The 23,329-nt window shown below is 36.5% G+C and overlaps 1 protein-coding gene across 2 annotated transcripts in view; it reads right to left on the minus strand.

The window, feature by feature from the left end:
• Positions 1-3,514: 3,514 nt before the first annotated feature.
• SHOC1 (shortage in chiasmata 1) overlaps positions 3,515-23,329 on the minus strand; it is a 52,964-nt gene continuing 33,149 nt past the window's right edge. For both annotated transcript variants that reach the window (XM_034410582.3, XM_087886344.1), the window contains 13 exons: positions 22,098-22,205; positions 21,546-21,727; positions 18,746-18,818; positions 18,208-18,277; positions 17,895-18,079; positions 16,599-16,716; positions 15,789-15,900; positions 14,337-14,458; positions 13,158-13,251; positions 11,923-12,054; positions 8,237-8,386; positions 6,061-7,003; positions 3,515-3,685 (listed from right to left, as the gene is read on the minus strand). In XM_034410582.3, the coding sequence (XP_034266473.1) occupies positions 3,585-3,685; positions 6,061-7,003; positions 8,237-8,386; positions 11,923-12,054; positions 13,158-13,251; positions 14,337-14,458; positions 15,789-15,900; positions 16,599-16,716; positions 17,895-18,079; positions 18,208-18,277; positions 18,746-18,818; positions 21,546-21,727; positions 22,098-22,205 (2,390 nt within the window). In that variant the 3' untranslated portion in view covers positions 3,515-3,584. The remainder of the gene's footprint in view (positions 3,686-6,060; positions 7,004-8,236; positions 8,387-11,922; positions 12,055-13,157; positions 13,252-14,336; positions 14,459-15,788; positions 15,901-16,598; positions 16,717-17,894; positions 18,080-18,207; positions 18,278-18,745; positions 18,819-21,545; positions 21,728-22,097; positions 22,206-23,329) is intronic.

The following is a 23,329-nucleotide window of genomic DNA, read 5'->3' on the forward strand; positions in this document are numbered from 1 at the left end:
TTTTCTTAATTACTGGGATTTTTTTTGTGGAAAGAAAACACATTTAAGGGGGGGGGGGGAAATGTTTGAAGAATCTGACCTATGTTAGAAAAATACAAAAAAAAATCACATCTGCCTCGGTTACCTCCAATACATCAATGATAAAAGTTAAAAGACCGCCAAGAAATTACTATTCTGCCCGTAGATGCCAATGTCAATAATTTGCAGAGCTCATAAAGAATATTCCCTTGTATCCAGCCCACAGGAACTTCCATATAGGTAGTTCTCAACTTATAACAGGTCATGTATTGACGGTTTGAAGTTCCAATGGACTTCCCCTGAGCTGCTTACAATCTAGTTTCAAAGTTCCAATGGCTCCCCTCCCTATGGTCATGTAATCACATTTTGGGTATTAGGCAACCAGCCCACATTTATGGCTGTTTACACTGTCCTATGATTTTCAGCACTTTTTTTACCACATTTACACTAATTTGCATGGATAAAAAGAAAAAACAGGACTGGACAATAGTAATATTTCATTTGTGAAAAGAAAAGGCTTTGATGATGCCTTTTCAAAAATTGTAATGTGTATCTTGAGAGGAGGTCAATATAAAAAAATTGACACAATAATTATGGAGAGGATAATAGAAAAAGTGTGGAAAGAAAGTAAATTAACCCAAGAAACTTGCTTGAAATACCATGTTCTCTAGATCAGCAGTCCAAAACATTGCTTAAGAGCAATGCAAAAAATGTACAAAATGTTAGATTAGCCTTATAAATAATAAATTATCTTAAATAAATTATTTAAAACTTAGTTTTAAAAACAACCATTTTTAGGATTTGTGTGTATCAGAGTCAGCACCAATAATGCTATTTCAACCCTTTCCCCTTTACCGGAAATTGGTTAAAACAAGTGAATGTGCACATATACACCTGTGCAGTGAATTCTTCAGATAATTGCACTTCTAAGACAGACAGTAATGCCATCAAGAATGCTTTCCTGAGGCAGATTTATACTTTCCCATAGCGGTTTCCAGTGTGGCCCACTAAGTCCATTTACATATAGAGTAGAACCTCTGGTCACGAATGCTGCTGACCACAACCAAATCTGGTTCCAATCAAAAAAATCACAATTTTTTTTTCCTTATGCGGCCGATTTCCTCTTCTACGCCATTTTTTTTGTAAGCACCAAATTTCCAAAATTAGGTTCAGGTCACAACCAAATCGCTTTGCAACCAAAGTTATGGAGCGAATTATGGTCATGACCAGAGGTTCTACTGTACATGGTATTTCACTGGACATGTTTGCATTTGATTTGGCATATAGTGTAAACCACACAGCACCTTGATCACCTATATAAGCCTGCGTAATTCACTATAATCGTGTTCTAATGTACCGTCTGAACTAAGACGAAATTGGACCTCCAGACAAATAGCAGGAATGCTCACAATGTTGACTCACTCCTGGAGCAGTGTCTATGCTGTTCTGGCTATTTTCAACTCCATGGATTGCAGAACTGGAGATACAAAGGGGATAGTGAAGAGTTTCAATTAAAAAACGCAACAGGAAGGGGCAACCAGCTACCACAAGGAGATGACAAAAAAGAGGGAGATGTCTAGTTTTTGACCTCCGTTTTACAGTGGTTGTCTTCCTTTCTTTAGGGGCTGGTTCCACCTGATGGTTGGCAGGGAGTGATCATCCTCCAGGCCCCTCCATTGGATTCTGCAGAGATCTATTCTCGCTCTCCTCCTTTGAAACATCTACATGAAACCATTGGGGGACATCATCTGCCAGTTTGGGATTCAGTGTGTCTAGGGTTTGGATGGGGAGGAATTGACTCAGTCATACCAGAACCAGATGGTTAGGGGTGTTTGGGTGACTTGAATCTGGGAACATCCTGATCTTGGATGGGGTTGCACTTCCCAATGCAAGGGAAACATACAATTTGGGGGGTCTTTCTGAGCTCACAAAGTGATGAGCAGGTGGCAGATATGGCTAGGGAGGCCTTTGCCAAGATTCGTTTAGCACCCTTTCATAGATTAGGTGTGTGTGAAGGATGCAAGTTGGGTCATGTCTGCTCTTCAAATGTAGCTGTATTGCAGACAAGCTTCCCCCCTCCCCTTCCCACAATCGTTCATCCATTCCCTCAGAACTGTATTCACAGGCATTCAAGCTGGTGTTCCAGTTGCCTTGCTAGCTGGTGTTGCCACCCACTGGTGTTTTCAAGGCTGTGCTGATGTCCAGAGGAAGCTTCACCCAGGCTTTTGAACTTATAAAAGCAAATGCTAAGAAAGAACGGAATGAGGGGTGTAGGAAAAGTGAAAGCAAAAGACCTACAGACAAGAAAGCAAAGGTGACATCTGGAGATCGGCAGCTATTACAACAGAACTTTCATTCAACTGTCAAGACCACAAGCTGTGGTGGGCAGCATGGTGGAGACTTAGTAGGAATTAAAAAAATACTGAAATAGCACCTCATCCCAACTAATGCAAGGATGTTTGGAAAAAGATAAAGATTAAAGACTTTAAGACTTTAGTTTCAATTCAGTATTAGAAGATTAAGTATTGAAAATATGGGGTTTTTATAGAGAATTAATAACATTGGATAAGATATTAGTGGGGACTAATGACAAATTGATAAGGATATTATATAATTATTAAATTATAACATGGAAGAAGAACAAGTCAAAGAGATGATGATAGTATGGGCTAAAATTTTTGGATATAACATAGAACCCTTATAGGAATAAGGGTGGGTAAGTGGAAGATATCACTCATACCCTGGTCATCTCATGGCTTGATTATTGCAATGAGCTCTACATGGACTGTCCTTGAAGACCACTTGGAAGATTCAGCTAGTCCAGAATGTAGTGATTGCATGCCTTGATATCCTAATTTAACACATGTTTTTGCAAACTACACTGGTTGCCAGTTTGCTTCTTGGTGTGATTCAAGTTACTATCTATAAAGACCTATAGGGCCTGGTTACTTGAAGGATTGCCTGTCCCCCATAGCATCTGCCTGATCAATCTATATCTGGCAGGATTTATGCACTGTAGTTCCATTGCTTTATATATAACTCAAGGCAGAGATCAGAAACCTTTATCTTACAAAGGCAGAAAATACCTAATAATCCTGCCAGATTTTTGTTTTGAGATTTTACTCAGTTGACTCATTTGCCGAGATACTAACCCATTTAGGGATAACAACTGCTATGCAGAACTGAACAGGCAGATTACTAAACTCTGATGTATCACATTCTGACAACTGTGGTGACTCCCTGACCAAGCTCTTCCAAAGTATGTATGCAATTTCAAATATATTTCTCTTATATACAGAGAATATAAATGAATTATATAGATTATGCATAATTAAACTGTAGTACTTTAATGTAATTGTCATAAAAAGCACCAATTTTTCCAAAAAAACTCTTTTATCTTATTCCCTAAAATGGCAAAAAGTCCACATTTTTTTAAAAAAATAATTAGGACATACAAGATTGAAACAAATTGTAAATAAGTTACTCGAAAACAAGATTGAATCTGCTAAATTTGTTTTTATGTATTGCAAATAACAAGACTCTTGAAGTGTTAGCTTCTATTTCTTCTAAAAAAATTTGAGACGTGTTTGGCCATCATGTCTCCTAGGATCTTTTTCAAAAGTTAGACGCCTTTTTTTAAGCTGTGGTAATTGCATAAATTCTAAACCTGCCAAAAAAGAAAGAAAGAAAGAAAGAAAGAAAGAAAGAAAGAAAGAAAGAGAAAAAAAATAAATCATTATCAAATAAACAGTTTACAATTATACAAATTCAGTTCATACAATATATATGTGTGTGTGTATGCATGAATATATCATTATAACAATGATATAGCAATGTTAGAGTTATCTATAATGAATTTGCTAGTAAGTATTGAACTTTTTTTTTAAATTTATATCAGATTAAAAGGGAGTTTGGTAACATCTGGAAGGTTTTAGGGACCACAAGACATCCTGAAGCCTCAGATTTTGTGCATCTGGCCTGAAATTTCGTATTATTTCTCTGAAGTATAAGTGATATAAAACACATAAATATACTTCTTAGGAGAGCTCAGGTAGATTTCCCTTTGGAACACCAGCCAAAACTTCTACCATGCCTTTAGTTGACTTTTTGTTATGCCTAATTACTTGGTTTAACTTTAGAATATATAGAGAGAGAATATATAGAGGCCTCAGGATGTCATCTGGTCTCTAAAATCTTCCAGTTGTTACCAAACTCCCTTTTTATCTGATATAAATAAAAAAAAATGTTCAATAATTACTAGCAAATTCATTATAGATAACTTTAACTCTAACATTGTTATAACTCTTCTTGAATCAAATCTTTGCTTTCTAATAATCAAGAAGCTTAACCTGAGGAAAAACTGTAAACATCATTTGTATATCTTTTTAAATGTAATTTTAATATGTGTTAATCTCTCAATTATTTAATAAAACAAAACTGACTGTATTTCAGTTGTTATTTTCCCATTCTATGCAAATAGCAAATGAAACATTCCATATTTTTAAACTAGTGGGAATCTAATAAATGTATAGATTAAAATCAAGAACTCTTGAAATTCTTAACTTCTGTCAAAATAACTTTATTTGATTCATTAAATTAAATTTAATCAACTTTAGCCTTTATTCTGATCAGTCATTCACTTTATGGAATAGTTCTAAGCCTGCCATCCAACAGTATTACTTCTTGCTCTGAAAAATATGCATGTCCCCATTTTAACCTTGAAAAGAAATTGTTGCAGTCTAAATATTTTTCACTTCATTTCCCCTTGTACTGCTATTTTCTTTTTCTATATACATTTTTAATCTTTTGTGCCTCTGTTAGTAAAGTCTGGTCCAAAAAGGCCTCTGTCTGTCCTAAATACAATAGTTTTCAAAATGTTTCACAATTCTTTCTCATTTGAAAAACTACAGAGTAGCACACTCCACTACATAATAAATAGAAAAAAGAGTTGTATGTAGAAATACAGATTCTGCGTAGAATACTGTATCATCTTTACCCCGCGTGGAATAGATTATAGCATTGCCTACAATTCTCTTAAATCATCTTATCTCCCCAAGGTCTGACAATATGAACTGCCCAAAACATTTCAATTAACATTTTTCTGTTCAGCCCAAGCTTCCCTTAGTTAGCCTGACAATGTTTGAAGCAGAAAATTAGGAGCTGTAATCAAAGCAAGATAGTATCAGAATCTAGGCCCTAGCTGCATTCTACAGAGATAGCACTTGGTCAAATATATCATATAACAAATAATTCTTAACACAAATTTGCTTGCAACAAAACATTTCAGTAATCATTTTCATAGAACAAAATGGCACCTGCCCTGCTTGCACATATGTGAAACAGAGGTCAACATGTTTGTGCTGGTACAAAATGGCAGCTACCATGATTGTGCACATGGACTCTAACTGCATTGCGACTACTTCATTATTGCCCTGAGTCCCTTTGGGAGAAGGGTGATATACAAATTAAATTAATAAATAATAAATAAATTGTCAGTTTTCTAGATTTCAGCATTCAAGTTGCTAACAGTATTAGTCACGGATATATTTGCACCAATCAGAAATGACAACTTCTGGTTCTGATCTGGCTAGCTGATTGGTTGTGAATGCAAAGTATCAGGGAATGAACTGGCAAACAGATTCTGGCTAGTGAATGCAGAAGGTTGTGGACAAGCCACTACTGGACCTCTACAGACTACTGATGATATTTTAACTACAGATTGAATATCACCGATTTAGAATAAAATAGTGCTACAATTCCTGTTCTCAGGAAGCAGAGTAGTTTAGTTTTTGGATGCAAAAGGAAGATGCATTTCTGACCCCTAAGTGGTTGGATTCGGTGGTTGGCTGATCTTTTGTTGACTCTTAGGATGTTTTTGATGAACCCTCAATGGAGAATTGCCAAACCCATCCACCCCCACCAATTTATAAAAATTAATAAATGCTGTTTCTTAATTAGAACAAAGACAACACTGAATATTCCCTTGTAATTTTTAGTATTTTATAATTTAGAAAATAACAGTACTTTGCTTTATGCTCTTACCTGAAACATCTTGTTGTCTTTGTTCACCTGATAATGAATTATGTCCTTTCCCTCTGGTATAATCTCCAGTAAACTGAATGCCCAAATTCATGAACCTATCTGGACTGGCTATAGCTTTGCCTTCACGTGAATCATAGGGAGAAGAATCCATTGCTTGTATGAATGGGGGGTTACCCCAAAATCTTTCCTCAGATTGTAATGCAGGACTGCTGCTTGCTTTTCTTCCTATTTCTAAAACACTGCCGGAGTTTTCCTGGAACAGAACATTTTTTCGACTAGAAATGACATGAGAAGAATGCTTGAAATCATGGAAAGAATTCAGTTGTTGCACGAGAGGTTGAATTTTTCCCAGATGTTCATTTTTAGCATCATGATAGATAGGCTTCTTCAAGAACTCAGAGATATCTAGCTGTTTGCCTGTGTCCACTTTTGAAACAGTCATTCTATTCAGTGGACAATTCTCAATATAAGAGCTAATGTCCTGGTTACAGTGCAAATGTGGCATTGTGGTTTCATTATTGACATGGGAAGGTTCCCCAATGTTCAGTGTTAAATGTGATGCATTTATTCTTGTTTCTGTTTCCACTTTTTTCAGAAATGGGAGATAAAGTTGCCTCTCTACCCCTACATTCTCCTGAAAGGGACAGGTGTCTCCTTCATACGATATTGAAGGTACAACTAAGTTAAATTCTCCAGTTGATTTCAGACAACCACAAGATCCATTCTGGGAACAGTTTTTGTTCCATTCTTCGAGAAAGCATTCTGAATACTCAGTACAGGAACTATGTCCTTGCAATCTGGAGAACAAAGCCTCCGGAAATGGAAGTTGAGAACAAGAGCAGATGGCAGAATTAATATTTCCTTGAAGAGATATGGATTCTTTTTGTGTTCCTGGTCTTATTAGTGGCTTGAGGTTGTATAATGATGTGATATCACTAAAATTCTGAAAAAAAGTAAGAAGTAGATCTGAGTCCATAAAAATAAAAGACATGCATCTTTTTAGTGTGAATATTCAACTAATATGTAACAATTGCTACAGAAACTCCAACCTGCACATAAATATTATCAACACCCAAAGAAGAGTACAGTTTGGGAATAAGGGGGAAAATTTATGGACTGGAAGAAATGCTAGTAATGTTATGTTGATCACTGTGTTCCCATACAAACTGCAATATTTTAAGAAAATACTTAAGAATTTTGAGGAAAAAAATAGCATTACAGAATACCACCAATAACTCCCTTGGTGGGTTGCACATTCGAGCTGTGGAAATTCTTTGGAAGATGTGCTTCTCATCACATGGGAAATGCAAAGCAAAGAAGCAGTGCATGCATACGCACAGCAAGCCCAGCTTGGATAAAGATATAATTGCTTTAACAATAAACTGCTTTAACAACAGCAAGATCAGAAGTACTTCTTTTGAAGGCTGTATGCCATAATTTCTTTATTTAAAATATACATATAGCTGCCCTAAGCAGTTCTGGGCAGTTTGCCACAATAATAAACAACTGTGAAACAATAATAAAACCGTAAGACAATAGAATAATAAAACAAAAATCTGTGCCATAATTGTCTCCTTAGGATGTTCTACAACAACCTGCAGTTGCCCTCAAACTTTTCTACCCATACAATAATGAAAGAAAGTATTCACAAAGTTGAATTCGAAGTATAGTATTACTATTATCAACTTGCTACTGAAAAACACTGGCATACAATATAACCCTACACTGAAGAGGAAACATCTGTAGCCTAATAATGGTATCTCAAACAAGAATTACATAGGGCATCAGACTGTTAAAACTGGTACTGTGATAGCCTAGGATATCTTAAACCATGCTATAGGAATACTACAGGTTGTTATGGTGCCACATTAATTTGAATTAATATCAGAATACATGTGAATTGCTGATTTATAATCTTCTTGATAAGCAGCATTTGCTGTATGTGGTTTTGCAAAGGACTAGGAATGACCGGATTATTGTATGTTTGTTTTTAATTTAATGCAAAAGGTTTTTTTGCAATTGTATTGGCATAAGCAGATATGCTTAGGAATGAATTAAAAACATCCAAACAAATTTAGTCTCAGGAGCTATTTTGGTTTCTTTCCTGTTTCAACAACAATCGAAGCAACAATATAACTGAATTATACACATCATGCTTATATCCTGGACAACTGACCTTCAAAACCTTTTCTGGCACCTCAGGCAGAAGTTCCTGAAGCTCAGCAAACGATGCTCCCAGGAGCCATTCCAATGAAGAATTTTTCTTTAGCATGACTTGAGCAACTAGTGGATTCATGCATGGAAATGTAAGCAAGCATTTCTCTGCCTAGAGAAAAAAAATAAAAGTAGAATTAGATTTACTGTATATTTTGTTTAGGTATTTTACCATAAATGAATCCAGGCAACTGAATATGCTATATTTTGTTGACCATAGCTAACTGTAGTCTGGATAATTAGCCAATGTTTTTCTGAAATATTTTAGAATTTTATGTGTTTCTCTTTTTTATTTTAACTCTGATTTTTTTTATTTTAATTGGTGATCTATGACCAAATAAAAGTGGATTGATTGGTTATGAGATTACCTTACCGCTATAATTGTCTAATTATAAGTAGGAAAAAAGGGGTTGGATGAATAAATGAACAGGATAAACTGATATTTCCTGATGGTCAACAGTCAAGTTTTTTTTAGTTTTTTTTAGTTTAATTTGGATTTATATACTGCCCTACTCCCGAAGGACTCAGGGCGGTGAACAACCAAAGATAAAACACATATAGTATAAAATTTAAAAAACAATTTAAAACACATTAAATAAATTTAGCCCAAACTGATTAAAACACCCCTGTTTTTTTAAAAAACAAATTAAAATTAAACAATTAAAAGGAGTTAGGCCAGCCCAGCCTGCTGGAATAAAAAGGTCTTGAGGGCACAGCGGAAAGTGTGTAAATCCAGGATCCTCCATATCTCCGGGGGGAGCTCGTTCCAAATGGCAGGTGCCCCCACAGAGAAGGGTCTCCCCCTGAGGGCCACCAGTTGACACTGTTTGACCGACAGCACCCTGAGGAGTCCCTCTCTGTGTGAGCGTACTGCCCGGTGAGAGGCTACCCGTGGCAGAAGGCGGTCTCGTAGGTACCCAGATCCTAAGCCATGGAGCGCTCTAAAGGTGGTAACCAAGACCTTGAAGCGCACCCGGAAGACCACCGGGAGCCAGTGCAGCTCGCACAGGAGAGGTGTTACATGGGAACGCCATGTCGCTCCCATAACCACCCGCGCGGCCGCATTCTGGACCAGTTGGAGCCTCCGGGTGCTCCTCAAGGGGAGCCTCATGTAGAGAGCATTACAGTAGTCCAGGCGGGAGGTGATGAAGGCATGAGTGACCGTTCGTAAGGAGTCCCGATCCAGAAAGGGATGCAACTGGCGGATCAGGCGAACCTGATAGAAAGTCCTCCTGGCCACAGCTGTCAGATGCTCTTCTAAAGACAGCCGTGTATCCAGGAGGACACCCAAGTTGCGAGCCCTCTCTGTGGGGGCCAACGACTCACCCCCAATAGTCAGTGATGGCACCAGCTGACTATATCGGGACGCCGGAAAACACAGCCATTCGGTCTTGGATGACCCTGAGTCTGTTTCTCCCCATCCAGATCCGCACGGCCTCCAGGCACTGGGACATCACTTCAAGGGGATCATTGGGGTGGCCCGGGGTGGAGATGTACAACTGAGTGTCATCAGCATACTGATGGTACTTCACCCCGAAACCACGATGATCTCACCCAGTGGCTTCACATAAATGTTGAACAGAAGGGGCGAGAGGACCGACCCTTGTGGCACCCCGCATATAAGGTGCCTCGGGGTCAACCTCTGCCCCCCCTGCCAACACAGACTGCGGCCGGTCAGAGAGAAAGGAGGAGAACCACCACAACATGGTGCCCCACACCCCCAACTCTTCCAACTGGTGCAGCATGATACCATGGTCGATGGTATCAAAAGCTGCTGAGAGGTCTAATAGGACCAGGACAGAGGAACATCCCCTGTCCTGAGCCCTCCAGAGATCATCAACCAACACGACCAATGCCATTTCTGTACTGTACCCAGGCCTAAAGCCCGACTGGAACGGATCTAGATAAACCGTTTCATCCAGGTACTGGGGAAGCTGTCACACCACCACACTCTCAACAACCTTCGCCACGAAGCGAAGGTTGGAGACTGGACGATAATTTACTAACACTGCCGGGTCCAGGGAAGGCTTCTTAAGGAGACACCTCACCACCACCTCTTTCAAGGCGGTGGGAAAGTCACCCTCACTCAATGAAGCATTAATAATCCCCTGGAGCCAGCCTCGTGTAACCTCCTGAGAAGCCAGCACCAGCCAGGAGGGACACGGGTCCAATAAACATGTGGCCGCACTAAGTCTACCCAGTATGCTGTCCACATCTTCAGGAGTCACAGGGTCAAACTCTTCCCAGATAACATTCTCAAAACCTGCCTCCATCACCCCTTCTGAATCTACCCAGTCAGAGTCCAAGTCTTCCCAAATCTGAGTGATTTTGTCATACAGATACTGCACAAAGTCCTCGGCCTTACCCTCCAAGGGGTCCTCCAACGCTCCCAGATGGAGCAGGGAGTGGGTCAGTCTAAACAGGACGGCTGGGCGGTTATCTGATGATGCAATAAGAGCGGAAAAATAATTACATTTTGCCACTTTTATCGCCACTAGGTAGGTCTTAATATGAGACCTTACCAGTGTTTGGTCGGATTCGGAAAGGCTGGCCCTCCAACCGCTCTCCAGGTGTCTTTTTTGGCGCTTCATCTCCCTCAGCTCCTCAGCTCCCTCTTGCATCTGAGAAATTATAGATAACTAATTCACTATAAGAGCCTCCAACTTGGAGTAATGCTTGGACTCATTTCCAAAATATAACATTCCTTTGAATCCACAATTTTCTCCTGCATTCATCTCACAAAACAGAAACCCCAAATCATCTTTAAATTAACCTTTCTAAATAAATGCTTCTAAAATTAATATATTCTCCAGGTCTAATGGAAGATAAAATAAATTTTCAAAATAAATTTTCCCCCTTCAATTCAATTTCTGCTCAAATAACTTTCACTGTACTTATTTCTATTGCCATTCCAACCAGCCTCTTACTTTTTGTCATGTTACCATAGAGGATTCCTCTTAAGAAATTTTGACTTCCCTAAGAAGAATTTGCTCTGAGGAATCATGAAGTTGAACAAATTTCCTTTCTGCTTCTGAAAAAAAAGCTGAGCTTCTATTTAGTCCTATAGAACACCAGCATCAAAGGATCCTGATGAATGTAAAAATGCACATATATGCAGTGGTTCACATAAGTAGAGACTTATTTCTTCTGCAAGATCTGTATCTGTAAGAATCTTTCTCACAGCCGTGAGTGCCGTACTAAAACTTCATATGTAAAAATCTCCAGTTGCAAACTTCGGGTTGCTTGAAAAATATTTCTCCTTCAGACTTTCTTCATGTGGTGGATTGACCAATGAAATTTCTTTGATCAGTTGATCAGTTGCTTTGTACAGTTGCTTTCGAACTGAATCTCCCATGAATATATTTTATTCCTGATCTCCAGCTTATTTTTGTCTATCAGCTCCTTGGGAAACCTGAAGCAAGGAGTTGCTGTTCCACATGAAGCAGGGCACATTTTTATTCTTTGTCAATCAACTCCCCTATTCCTAGTCTTTCTAAGAAAATCAGCCAATTTCCCTGGGATTGCCACCTAAAACAAATGCTGAACTAAACTAAAACACCTTAGTATCCATATTTCCTAAATGGTCTCCAGGACATTAACACTAGAAATAATGGTGTCCTGTAAGCAAAATGAAGCCAAATCACTTACTTCTAATGGCAGGACAGAAAGCCATGACTTGTTTAACCACTCCTGAGGATGTTGTTTAGACGCCAATAATATATGGTCAGCTATTTGGCGAACCAAAAGTGCTGTTTCTTCAACTCCTGGTGTAAGGGCCATCTAAAATATATTTGCCTTTTAAATTTAGAATGAAAATTATATGAAGTAAAAAGCACAAAAATAATCTTTTGATAGTTTAATGCCCAAGTGATGCTGCATGTTCACCCTCTTAGCCTACTTGGAAAAATATAGTAAGTGTTATCTCTGTTATTTATGCTTTGATAACCTAACTGGGATTGAGAATATTAAATATATTATTCCTGTATAGTTCTGGATAATTGAGTAAGGGGTAGGGGAACTTCTATTGTGTATTAACTTTAAAAGATAAAGCTTTTTAAAATACTATTCTTGTCCACAGGAAAGAAGGGAGAATGTGGCTAAATGAATGAAGGATTAATCACTACTAAACTTTTTTGTATGAATCAAATTTTAGGATATATCTATACAAGCACTTTTGGCTGAGTCTTGTGACACATATTTGAGCATCCCAAAACAAGGTCAGAAAGAGGGAAATATGTGTTTAAACCAGCCTACAGGAGGAGAGCAGGCAGAGCTGGGGGGTGAAGTTAAGAGTCATCAGCTGTTGGCCTAGCCCTAGACAAATGGTCTAAAGCCAACCTCCCCTTGAATTCCATTGACCCTTACCTGGTGCCAATTTAGCATTGAACGTGAGTTGACTATATTCTTATGTATGAGTTTGAGCAATAAATCTACTGAACTGGAATTTATGTGCGATCTTGATCCTTCGTGCCTGATATTAATCTAGTCAATTCACATTCAATGCTAAATTGGCACCAGGTAAGAGTCAATGGAATTCAAGGATGGTTGGCCTTAGACTGTTTGTGGGAATGTAATGACTCCAGGCGGATGACTCACTTAACTCCACCCTCCAGCTCTACCTGCTCTTCTACAGTCTGAATTAGTTTAGTAAAAGAATAAAAATGCAAAATCCCAGTGGTCAAATGTACTCAATCAAAGTATCCTGACTCCCAAATTAGGAATCACATGATAGGAATGGTAGTGAGAAGGCCAGTAAAATGTATACAGAACAAATCTGGGTACTGAATGCTGCATATATGATAACCCTTTATTGTCTGAGACATAATGATGCCATTATTTCTAATGTGGGAACATAGCGACACATACATTTATACACAAATTACCTTCACTTCAAAGTCTTCTGACTTCTGAGCAAAAGAAATCAATGCTGCATAAATCAAAGCAAGATGATGCAGAGTTTTTCCAGTTAGACTATATCTAAATAAAACAGCATATTTTATTATTTTTCTTCTACACACACACAAACAGACAGACAGAGAAAGACACACACACACAAAGACAGAGAGAGAGGGGAGAGGGAGGGAGAGAAAGAGGCAGAGTGTTCCTTTTTAAAAGCCTTTTTTGAACCTCTTTAATATTTTACATTTTAAGAAAACCAAAGTTGCTGTATAGTAATTGGCTTGAACATATAAATTGAGGCAAAAATTGCTATAATTTTTTTTTTTAATAATATTAATATCCTAACTGGATAACATTCTGTTTATTTGATATATTTCAAATGAAAGGCTAAATGCTGCAATGAAGTGAGCAAAACCTAACAAAATGTTCTATTTCCCACACAAATCTTTCCTGAACCCTACAAAGAGAAAACTATTTAACTCAGTTGAAATTAAGCAGAAACCTAAGGTTGACTGAATAAATTCATACAGCTCTGACTTATCCTATGAACTTGCTGGGGAAAAATATTTACAACAGGTTAAAGTTATTTCGTATATCTACTTCCCAAAATAGATTTGGTGTCTCATCATCTGAGAAATAAAAACAAAAACAAAAACAGAATGAACCTTAATGGCCTACCCTACACTCTACATGTAGACTGACTTGACAGATATATCTACAAAATAGTTCAGTGTTATAGTAGAAAATCTGTGTCTTCAGCATATCATACAACAGTAACAACAGAGCATTCCTATTAAAGCTAAAGGTATATATCACAAACCAAGAGGTTTTTTGATGAGAAAGGTTAATGATACATGGGGAGGTGAGAGGTAGATAGATAGAATAGCTGAAACTTGAGTTACTTCAAACATTTTAATGCATGAAATAGTAATAAAAACAATTATAATAAAGCAATCACATTTATTTTGAACAGGCTAGAGTATTGCTTCCATGATTTGTTTTGCATTTTAACAACTACAACTTGTAATTTATTAAAGTATTCCAGAATATCTTCTTTGTTTCAGCAACAATTGTGCAAGAATATCACAATTCTAACTTTTATTTTTTCTAAATGTATACTCCATAATTTAAGTTTAAGAATTAATTTAAATCTTTTTACCTACTTAGAATTTAATCTTTCTCTGGAGTATAAAATAATCCAACAGGAGACATACTGGAGTGATAGCGCCATCAGTCTTAAGACAATATTATCAGAGGAGTTTTCATAATTGAGTTCTTCCATGTTCTACAACAAAATGAAAAAAAAAAAAAAGCCCAGTCACATTCTCTCAGCCCTGCCCACCTCACAGGGTGGTTGTGGTGGAGAAAATAGAGGGAGGAAGGTTTATTATTTGTAAAAATAATAAAGGTGGGAAACAAATAAATAAATACTCTACTAATAATAAAATTGCTATGAAGCAAGTAAATAAACTGATGTGTAGCATTATAAAATAATTGACCAGAGATATGACTGATGCTATAAGAAATTGGCTAAGGCTACTATATCTGAACTGCAAAAATGTGGAAAAACCCTAGAAGGCAGCCATCTAGTGGTGACTGAAGTTTTACTAGTCAGATTCAGTATTGTAGCCATAATAAATATGGCAAATTTTATTTTCTGGAGGCTGATAGCATTTCTTCAGACCAACAAATTTTATTTAAAGATAGACGCTTTTGTGAGTGTATGAAGTGGCTAAACTGTAGAAAGCCATGGCAATGGCACTGAAGGGGATGTTCATTAACCATTACAAAAACAAGGACAAAATTGTTCCTTAAGTCCTAGGAAAGAAGATAATATTAGGAGGAAGCTCAGGCTGCTCCTTCCTTACTCAATAAGGTATAAGAGGGAGGGACTTGTAAGATTCTGTTGGTACAGCCCAGTGTTTCTTAATCTTATCAACTTTAACAGGTCTGGACTTCAACTCCCAGAATTCCCTAGCTATGCTAAGGCTGAAAAACACTGATATATCTCAATAAGGTTTAGTTCAAGATACAAGTTGCATGCAAAACAGATTATTCAGTTTCTCTTTGTAAAAAAGTGAAAAAAATTCTAGAATATATATTAAAACACATATTGTGGATATTTATCAAATAATTAAAAATGTATACAGGTAGTCCTCTATTTACAACCACAATTTAGCCCAAAATTCCTGTTGTTAAGCGAGACATTTGTTAAGTGAGTTTTGCCCCATTTTGCAACCTTTCTTGCCAGAGTTGTTAAGTGAATCGCTGCAATTGATAAGTTAGTAACCTAGTTGTTAAGTGAATCTGACTTGCCCATTGACTTTGCTGGTCAGAAGGTTGCAAAAGGTGATCACATGACCTTGGGACACAACAACGGTCATAAGTATGAACCAGTTGCCAAGCATCTGAATTTTGATCATGTGATCATGGGGATGCTGCAGAAGTCATAACTGTGAAAGATAAGTCCCATTTTTCAGTGCTGTTGTAACTTTGAACAGTCACTAAATGAACTGTCGTAAGTCAAGGACTACCTGTATGTGCCTGTAATATGAATGTGAGGCAAATATACTATAGGGATACGTGATAACGGTATCGTGATAATATTTTTTTACCTGCATAACAATAGCTGTGCATTCATCTATAGTCATCACCACATAATGTTCTGTGCCTCCAAAATAGTTTAAGGCCTCACAGCAGTTTCTTTCAATTAAAGTAATATTATACCTGCATGTGAAAGTTCCTGTTAGTAATCCACTGAATATATTACAATTTCGCTGTACCCACAGTCCAAGTTCCAACAATCATGTTCTGCCTATGTCACTAGTGACTTACTATATGCTAAGTACAGTTCTCTCAAGCCTTCTGCAACTCATGTGAGATAAGATAACCTTTACTGGAATTTATTGGTCTCACAACAGCACACATTAAAATGAAAATCTGATGCCATGCAAAAATGACACCAAAACTTATATTAATCATAGTCCATTTTGAATACTTAATGGAAAAAAAGAGTCTTGAGAGTTAACAAGGTTGATACTATGTGGAACAAAGCTGTTACAGAATCTATGCTTTAGGATAACATGAAGCCTCCTCTCAGAAGGTAACAACAACAACAAAAAAAGCAGCTATGGGGAGATTGTGTAAAGTCCCTGACAATACTACGGACCCTTATATGCCTAATGCTGGAGCACAAATCAAGGTCCAGTCCATACACATCACTCTGTATTTTTGGCTATTTCTCAGGAAAAAGTAGGTTGAATCTTAGTGGGACCTTAATGCATGATTAAAACTATTTTAAAAAGTAAATTGACATAAGTATAAGGCAAGACAAATGTAAGATTACATGGGGCTAGGAAGAACATGTGACAATGAAAAGGATCTGAAAATATGAACTTCTCCAGCCTTGGAGTTTTACTGCTTACTTGGATTCTAGTAATTGAAGGATTTCTGGGGTATTGAGAAGTCCTTCAGATGTCAAGAAAACATAAGGAATTGACAACTTCAGAAGATCATATCCAAGATTATCTGGCAAAAACTCTTCTAAAAAACAAATAACATCAACATTTCATTAAAAGCAATATTACAAACCATACTACAGTAATATTTATTTATTGATAACGCTGACAGGCCACAATGCCTTAGAAGCTATGGAGCTACGGAACTAAGCAAGAAAAAAAATCATTAAAAAAAATACAGTTCCAAATATCTGTATCATACAATCTGTTGGGTCAATTATCTATTTTTATGAATAAATAGTATTTTAGAAATTGTTGTTTTCAGAATGTCCATGTCATTGCTAAAACTCCAGAATGTATAATTCCAGATAAAAGCTTCATTGTGCTTTTGGATGTGCAGAGATTCCCTCTGGGAAATACAATTCCTAATTGCTATAATGTTTTGTGTTTTTGATACATTCTTGGCAGCTGTTTGGGTCAGCACAAAATCAGTATTAGCTATTATATTCCTACTATATGAAAGGAATTCTTAAACTACACTTTCCAGTGTCCAAATTCAGTGCTATCCTGCTTTTAATGCATTGAATTTAATCTCTGCTTATAGCAAATCTCCTATCATTTAGCTCTTCAGCAACATCTCAGTGAGGAAAGACATTTTAATTTGATGTTAATATTGAGCACTTATATGTACTGTCATACCCTTTCCTTTTTAACTGAGGAGCAAGTCAACAGAAAGAAGATATGTACAGATTTGATTCTCTAGTAAAGATTGAGATACAGTGCATATTAGAATTTCCATACCCTGAAGTGCTTTATAAGATGTGAAGTACAATTAATATAAGATAACATATTGACTAAAACTCAAAATCTTATCTATTTACATAAGAAAAAAAAAGTTAATTCAAATAGGTTGCTTTGGGAAAATGACAGTACCCATCAGTATTAAAAATGAACCTAATATTTTTGTATATGATCCCCCCCCAGATTTATTTATAACATTTATATCTCAAAGTAACACCAAGGATTGCAGAGATAATACACATAAACAATTTTCAAGTTGAATAATGTAATATGAAATACTGTAAACTAAAACACAAATAGTTCACCATATAGACTAATTATATACAGCTGTATAATTAAAAACAATTTTACAAATTAAGTTTTTTCTCTCTAGAAAATATTTATGTACAAACATTAGATTATTTTACAAAGCAAGGTCTATCTTATTTTCTTTTCAATTTTGTATTTGAAACATTCACATACCAGTTTCAATTGCTTCCGGGGGAGCTGTTTGGAAAATTAAGTACGATATATTCATTTTTTTGCATAGATCAATCCAACAGGAATTCTCATTGTAGTTGTACTCGATCACCAATGAAAAATTGGTCCAGGGGAAATCAGGCCCAATATGTTGATTATGTATAACGATACAAGAATATATGTCCAAACTAAAGATGAAAGGTCAAAAAAAAGTCTTAACATATATATATATATTTATTTAGTTACATCTTCTGAATACTTTTCTGAAATAATTTCAAGAAATTAATATTTTTCAATAATAATTAACTATGCCTACCTATTTATTATATGTTTACTCTCTAACAACATTCCTCTTTTCTTAGAACTCAAATATATGGCCTTCAAGCCTATATAAAGAGAGAAATATATTAAACATTCATTTGCAGTCCTGGGAATTGATTAGTTATTTATCCAGTTGAGTGGATAAATTAGTAACAGCATAAAATTATTAAACTGATGCTGTCTTTATATAACTTTGCTGAAATTTTAAAAAAAGCATTTTATAAGCAAAGTTATTTATTAAGCCTATAACATCATCTGTTGATTGTTCAACCAGTATGCTTCAATAAAACTGGTTAAATTATCATATATTTATACTATGCTTTTTAGCAGTTGGCTAATATTTTTACTTCAAGCTGTACAGACATATTTGATGCATGTTATCTGCTAGCTCCATTATAAGTGGAGAAAATGTAATAATATTAGAGATTTGATACCCTGATCAATTGTATTTGAAATGAACTATGGAATAAACTTATTATTATATGAGTAACATCAGCTTTCAAAGCAATATGAAAATTAAAAGTAACTTTTACCTTGCACTGTATTAATGGTATTGATTAGGACTTCTGTTTCTTCATCAAAATCCATTCTAATCACAATTACTACCTGATACAGCATTAAAAGACAATTAAACAATTTAATAATCTCCATTTGATATTTAAGAGCTCTAACAGTAACCCAAATCATCAGTAGAGTATTTCAATGATTATAGGATTGAAGCAACAATAAACAGGAAAAAATAAAAATATATTAATGTGGAAAAATTCAATGCAATGTCATTAATTTTTTACTGAATTTAAGATTATTCTGCTTATATGTAGGCTATATTCTCTATTCTCTGGTTCTAATGAGAGCTTTTTCTGTGAAAAGCTGGTATTTCTACTTCAGGTTATTGGCAATATAATTAGTAAGCATTTTTTTCTCTGTCATCTGAAAGCATGCAGGTTGTCATAATAATCTTTTGTTTTTTCCAGGGAACGTCTAGTCAAGATCAGCTAAATTGATCCATTTAATTTCATTTGGGAAGCTGAAGCATTCATGACTATAGATCTGTCCATTTCTTCCTTGCTCACATTGGATCCCTAATTCAGTTCAATAAGAACCTGACATGGATTTGAGTAGAATTTATTTATCAGATTAGCCAACTCTGAACAACATATAGCAATCCAGTATGTAATTTGGATTAAAACAGACAGATTCAAACCAAATTAATAAAAACACCCAAAAGTATAATCATGTAAAACCTGGGGTTATAGTCAAAACAATAAAAAACTAATCTAATATCTGAATGGATAGACACAATGACAATTCCCCTTACTTGATGAAATACTTAGGTTTACATCAGTGATGGGTTGCTACCAGTTCACCCATCATCAGTGATGGGTTGCTACCAGTTCACCAGCCTCCCACTGCAGCTGCTACCAGCGAATTGGTAGCAGCGGTGGTGGGAGGCTCCGCCCACCTGCCCGGATGCTTCTGCACATGCGCAGGAGTGCTGTGTGTGCACGCAAGCGTGCGTGAGCGCACAAGCAAACTGGTAGGGGCAAGATTTGGAACCCGCCCCTGGTTTACATCAATTTTTTAACACTAGGAAGGGGAGGTGAGCAAATGTCAAGGGGACTAGCATTTAGCAGAATTGAATTAAAACATATGTTTCTGTTATTGAAATAGCCAATCTGAAATAAGGGTGTGTCAATGATGAAATCACCACCTGGAATGAGTAAAAGATTCTCATCCCTCTACAGCAGTATTTCTAAACCTCAGCAACTTTATATTGTCTAGGGATTGTGGGAGTTGAAGTCCATATATCTCATACAATAGTTGCTGAAGTTGAGAAACAGATGGTGGATGGGAAGAGATGAAGACCTGGAAAATTAAAATCTCTAGAAATAGGAAACTGTTTAGCTAGGAAAATATCAAGATAGGAAATGGTAGATGTAAGAAAATCTACAACCAGGATATAGAGCTATAGATAATATACATTTACTGATTGAATAAGATGGCAGTAATTCTAAGAAGTAGAGACAAAACTTATAATGATAAGAAACTACTAGCCAGTAATAAGACATAAATCTATAGTGTTAAAATTAAGATTAAAAGTAGAAAATAGGATAATTACAATACTGTATTTTTGTATAATAAAACAGCCCTAATTTTTTTTTGGGGGGGGAATATCTAAATCTTGTGTCTCTGATCAGTACTAACTCAAGGAAACCACATTAAGAGAACACATCAAGAACCCACCCAACCAGATCCCATAGAATAGATAACAAGGTCCTGAACCATGAAGGATTTAAACTGATTTGCACTTCTAAACCAACTGGCAACTATGCACCTCTTGAAACAGAAATATTATGTGTGTACCTGGGATGCACGCACCCATAACTATTTGAATTACTGCTTTCTGGACTGGCTATAGTTTCCAGATGCTCTTCAAAGACAATCCCATATATAGCACATTACAGTTGTCTAAGGTATAACTGGAATTGGTGGTCCTTCAGAGCCACTCTGTAATTGAGTTTCAACCTGTTACTCTCCATCCAGGCTATCTTCCAATACCTGGATAGCATTTTGGCAGCATCATATATTCATTCAGAAATCAACATGAATTGGGTCTCAACAACATACTGAAGAAACAATTTCATGTAGGTGTTGAATAGGAGTAGGCAGATTATTAAGGACACAACAGAGGGCTCAAGTGCTTGGTCTTTCCGCCACATATCACCATGAACTGGAGCTGTTCCTTCAAAAAGAAGGGGAACTACTGCAAAACAGTGCCATAAACCAGGAAATCCATGAGAGATTGTATTGAAAGATACTCAAAGGTTGAGCAAGGTTTCAGAAACCCCTATCCTGGTCCTTTCAGATATAAACTACAAGTATGACCATCACCAGGGGTGAAATCCAGCAGGTTCTGACAGGTTCTGGAGAATCGGTAGCGGAAATTTTGAGCAGTTCAGAGAACCGGCAGCGGAAATTTTGAGTAGTTCGGAGAACCGGCAAATACCACCTCTGGCTGGCCCCAGAGTGGGGTGGAAATGGAGATTTTGCAATATCCTTCCCCTGGAGTGGGATGGGAATGGAGATTATGCAGTATCCTTCCCTGTCACACCCACCAAGCCACGCCCAAGCCACGCCCACCAAGCCACACCACGGCCACCAAACCCACCCACAGAACCGGTAGTAAAAAATTTGGATTTCACCACTGCTCTGTACTGAACATAAGCTTGAAACTTGGGTGAAATGTTTCTTTCTCCCAGGGTTCACTGCAGTTGTAATTTGACTACTTTCTCCACAATACCCCACAAATACCAAGTTTTCTGTGTTATTTACCTTATTCTGATCATTTGCATTATTCTGTACCCACTTAGCAATTTGATGCTGTAATTCTGTCATTTTGGGACTGACTTTCTGCTCCTGCACAACAATTTCCACAATTTTCAGCTGTTTCCAAATAATATCCAGGTCATAGTCTTGGAAATCTTTATAATTGTCTTTTGCCTTGGACAGATATTCTGTTCAAATAAACATTATTTATCACATGTTCTGCATATTTCACATAAGTCAGTTTCAAATCCTATTTTTCTTCCTCGTATCTTCCCTCTTTAAATGATTCTTAATGCATTTTAAAGCTGAACACTAAACCAACTTTTATGCCCAAGGCCTGCTCATTCAAAGTAAAACATTACTTTTTAAATTTATTTTATGGTAATTTTTTCCCATTGCTATTTTTATTTTAAAAATTAAAAAAAATTCACTACATGTAGCCTGACAATAACATTTGTAGAAAATATAAATGAATTTTCCATCTTCCAATCTATGGTAGACGTAGAATGATATATTCCAATAAACCAACGTAGGACTACATCTCTTTATAAAAATTACCTAATGCAGTGTTCAAGTTACAGGTTAATAAAAGATCACGAACTGTAACCAGCAAATGAAGAATAGCAGCATGTCTGAATACCAAAATATATTTTGCATCTTTGCTACCTATAAAAAAGGGGAAAATAATATTAGAGATTATTCTTCCGGAACTACAAAAACTATTTAGTAAACACAATAATTATTTCTTATATTTAGTTTGGTGGGTATTAAGGCACAAAAATCCTGTTATTAAATTGGACCACTCTGACATCTAGCACTTAATGGAGCAATTTTGAGCACTAAATTGGACAATTTGACATATGGAGCAATTTGACATCGTAGCGTCAGATGTCCTCTTGCATATTTTAAAAATGCAATCTAAGGTGGTGTTTTTTGTTTTTTTTTTTGGTATAGAATTGAAGTGCTATTACCCCTCCTTGCATAAATAGAAAAAAACTACACTGACTTGAAACTTCTTCTCTCCATTGCTGATGTTTATCCCACATTTACTGTTCCTGTTTCGAATCATTGAGTCCAGTAATTTCATTTCAAGATAAAGGATGGCCAAGCCTCACTTATTTTACCCATACTGGAGGGAATTACTATATGGTGTTGGAATAAGTGTGGAATATGCCTTTAATACTGGTATAGCTACAGATGACTTAAGGTTGGTTCAAGATGAAAGTATATAGTGGGAACATGAGAAAAAAGCATTGCTAGGAGATGCTTGTGCCATGGCTACTTACCATACAAGTGGCAAAAGGGTTAAGACTACTTTTATATTAGTATCTTTTAATATTTCAAAAGCATTGCTTTTCATAATTATTTGGAAGTAGAATTAAAATGATGGTTCACCCAATACTTTTTAATAATATGGTATTTTCCATTCTAGACCTGCAAATGGCCTTAGTTAATATTTTTTCCATGTTTTTTTTTTCTGTTTCTTTTACACCATTTTTTGAACAAAATGTTTGGTTGAAAAACAGGTGGCAGCTGTGGCGCAGAGTGTCCTGGTGCAGTTCTATCCTGTCTTTGTTCAGATCCATCTTGTAAAGTAGATGCACTAGGTAGTGACTGACACATCTCAGCATGGCAATGTAATACAATTATTTCATGAGCTGCACTGGGTGCCAGAGGCTTCTAGGTATAATTCAGGATGCTGATTATAATATCTAAAATCATTCTTGGCAAAGGGCCTGCTCATTTGTGGGGCTATCTGCAATTTATGCAGAAGTTTTAATCCCACTTCT

The sequence above is a fragment of the Pantherophis guttatus genome, chromosome 2 (assembly GCF_059756535.1).
Source record: "Pantherophis guttatus breed Tessera chromosome 2, ASM5975653v1, whole genome shotgun sequence".
NCBI classification, from domain to species: domain Eukaryota; kingdom Metazoa; phylum Chordata; class Lepidosauria; order Squamata; family Colubridae; genus Pantherophis; species Pantherophis guttatus.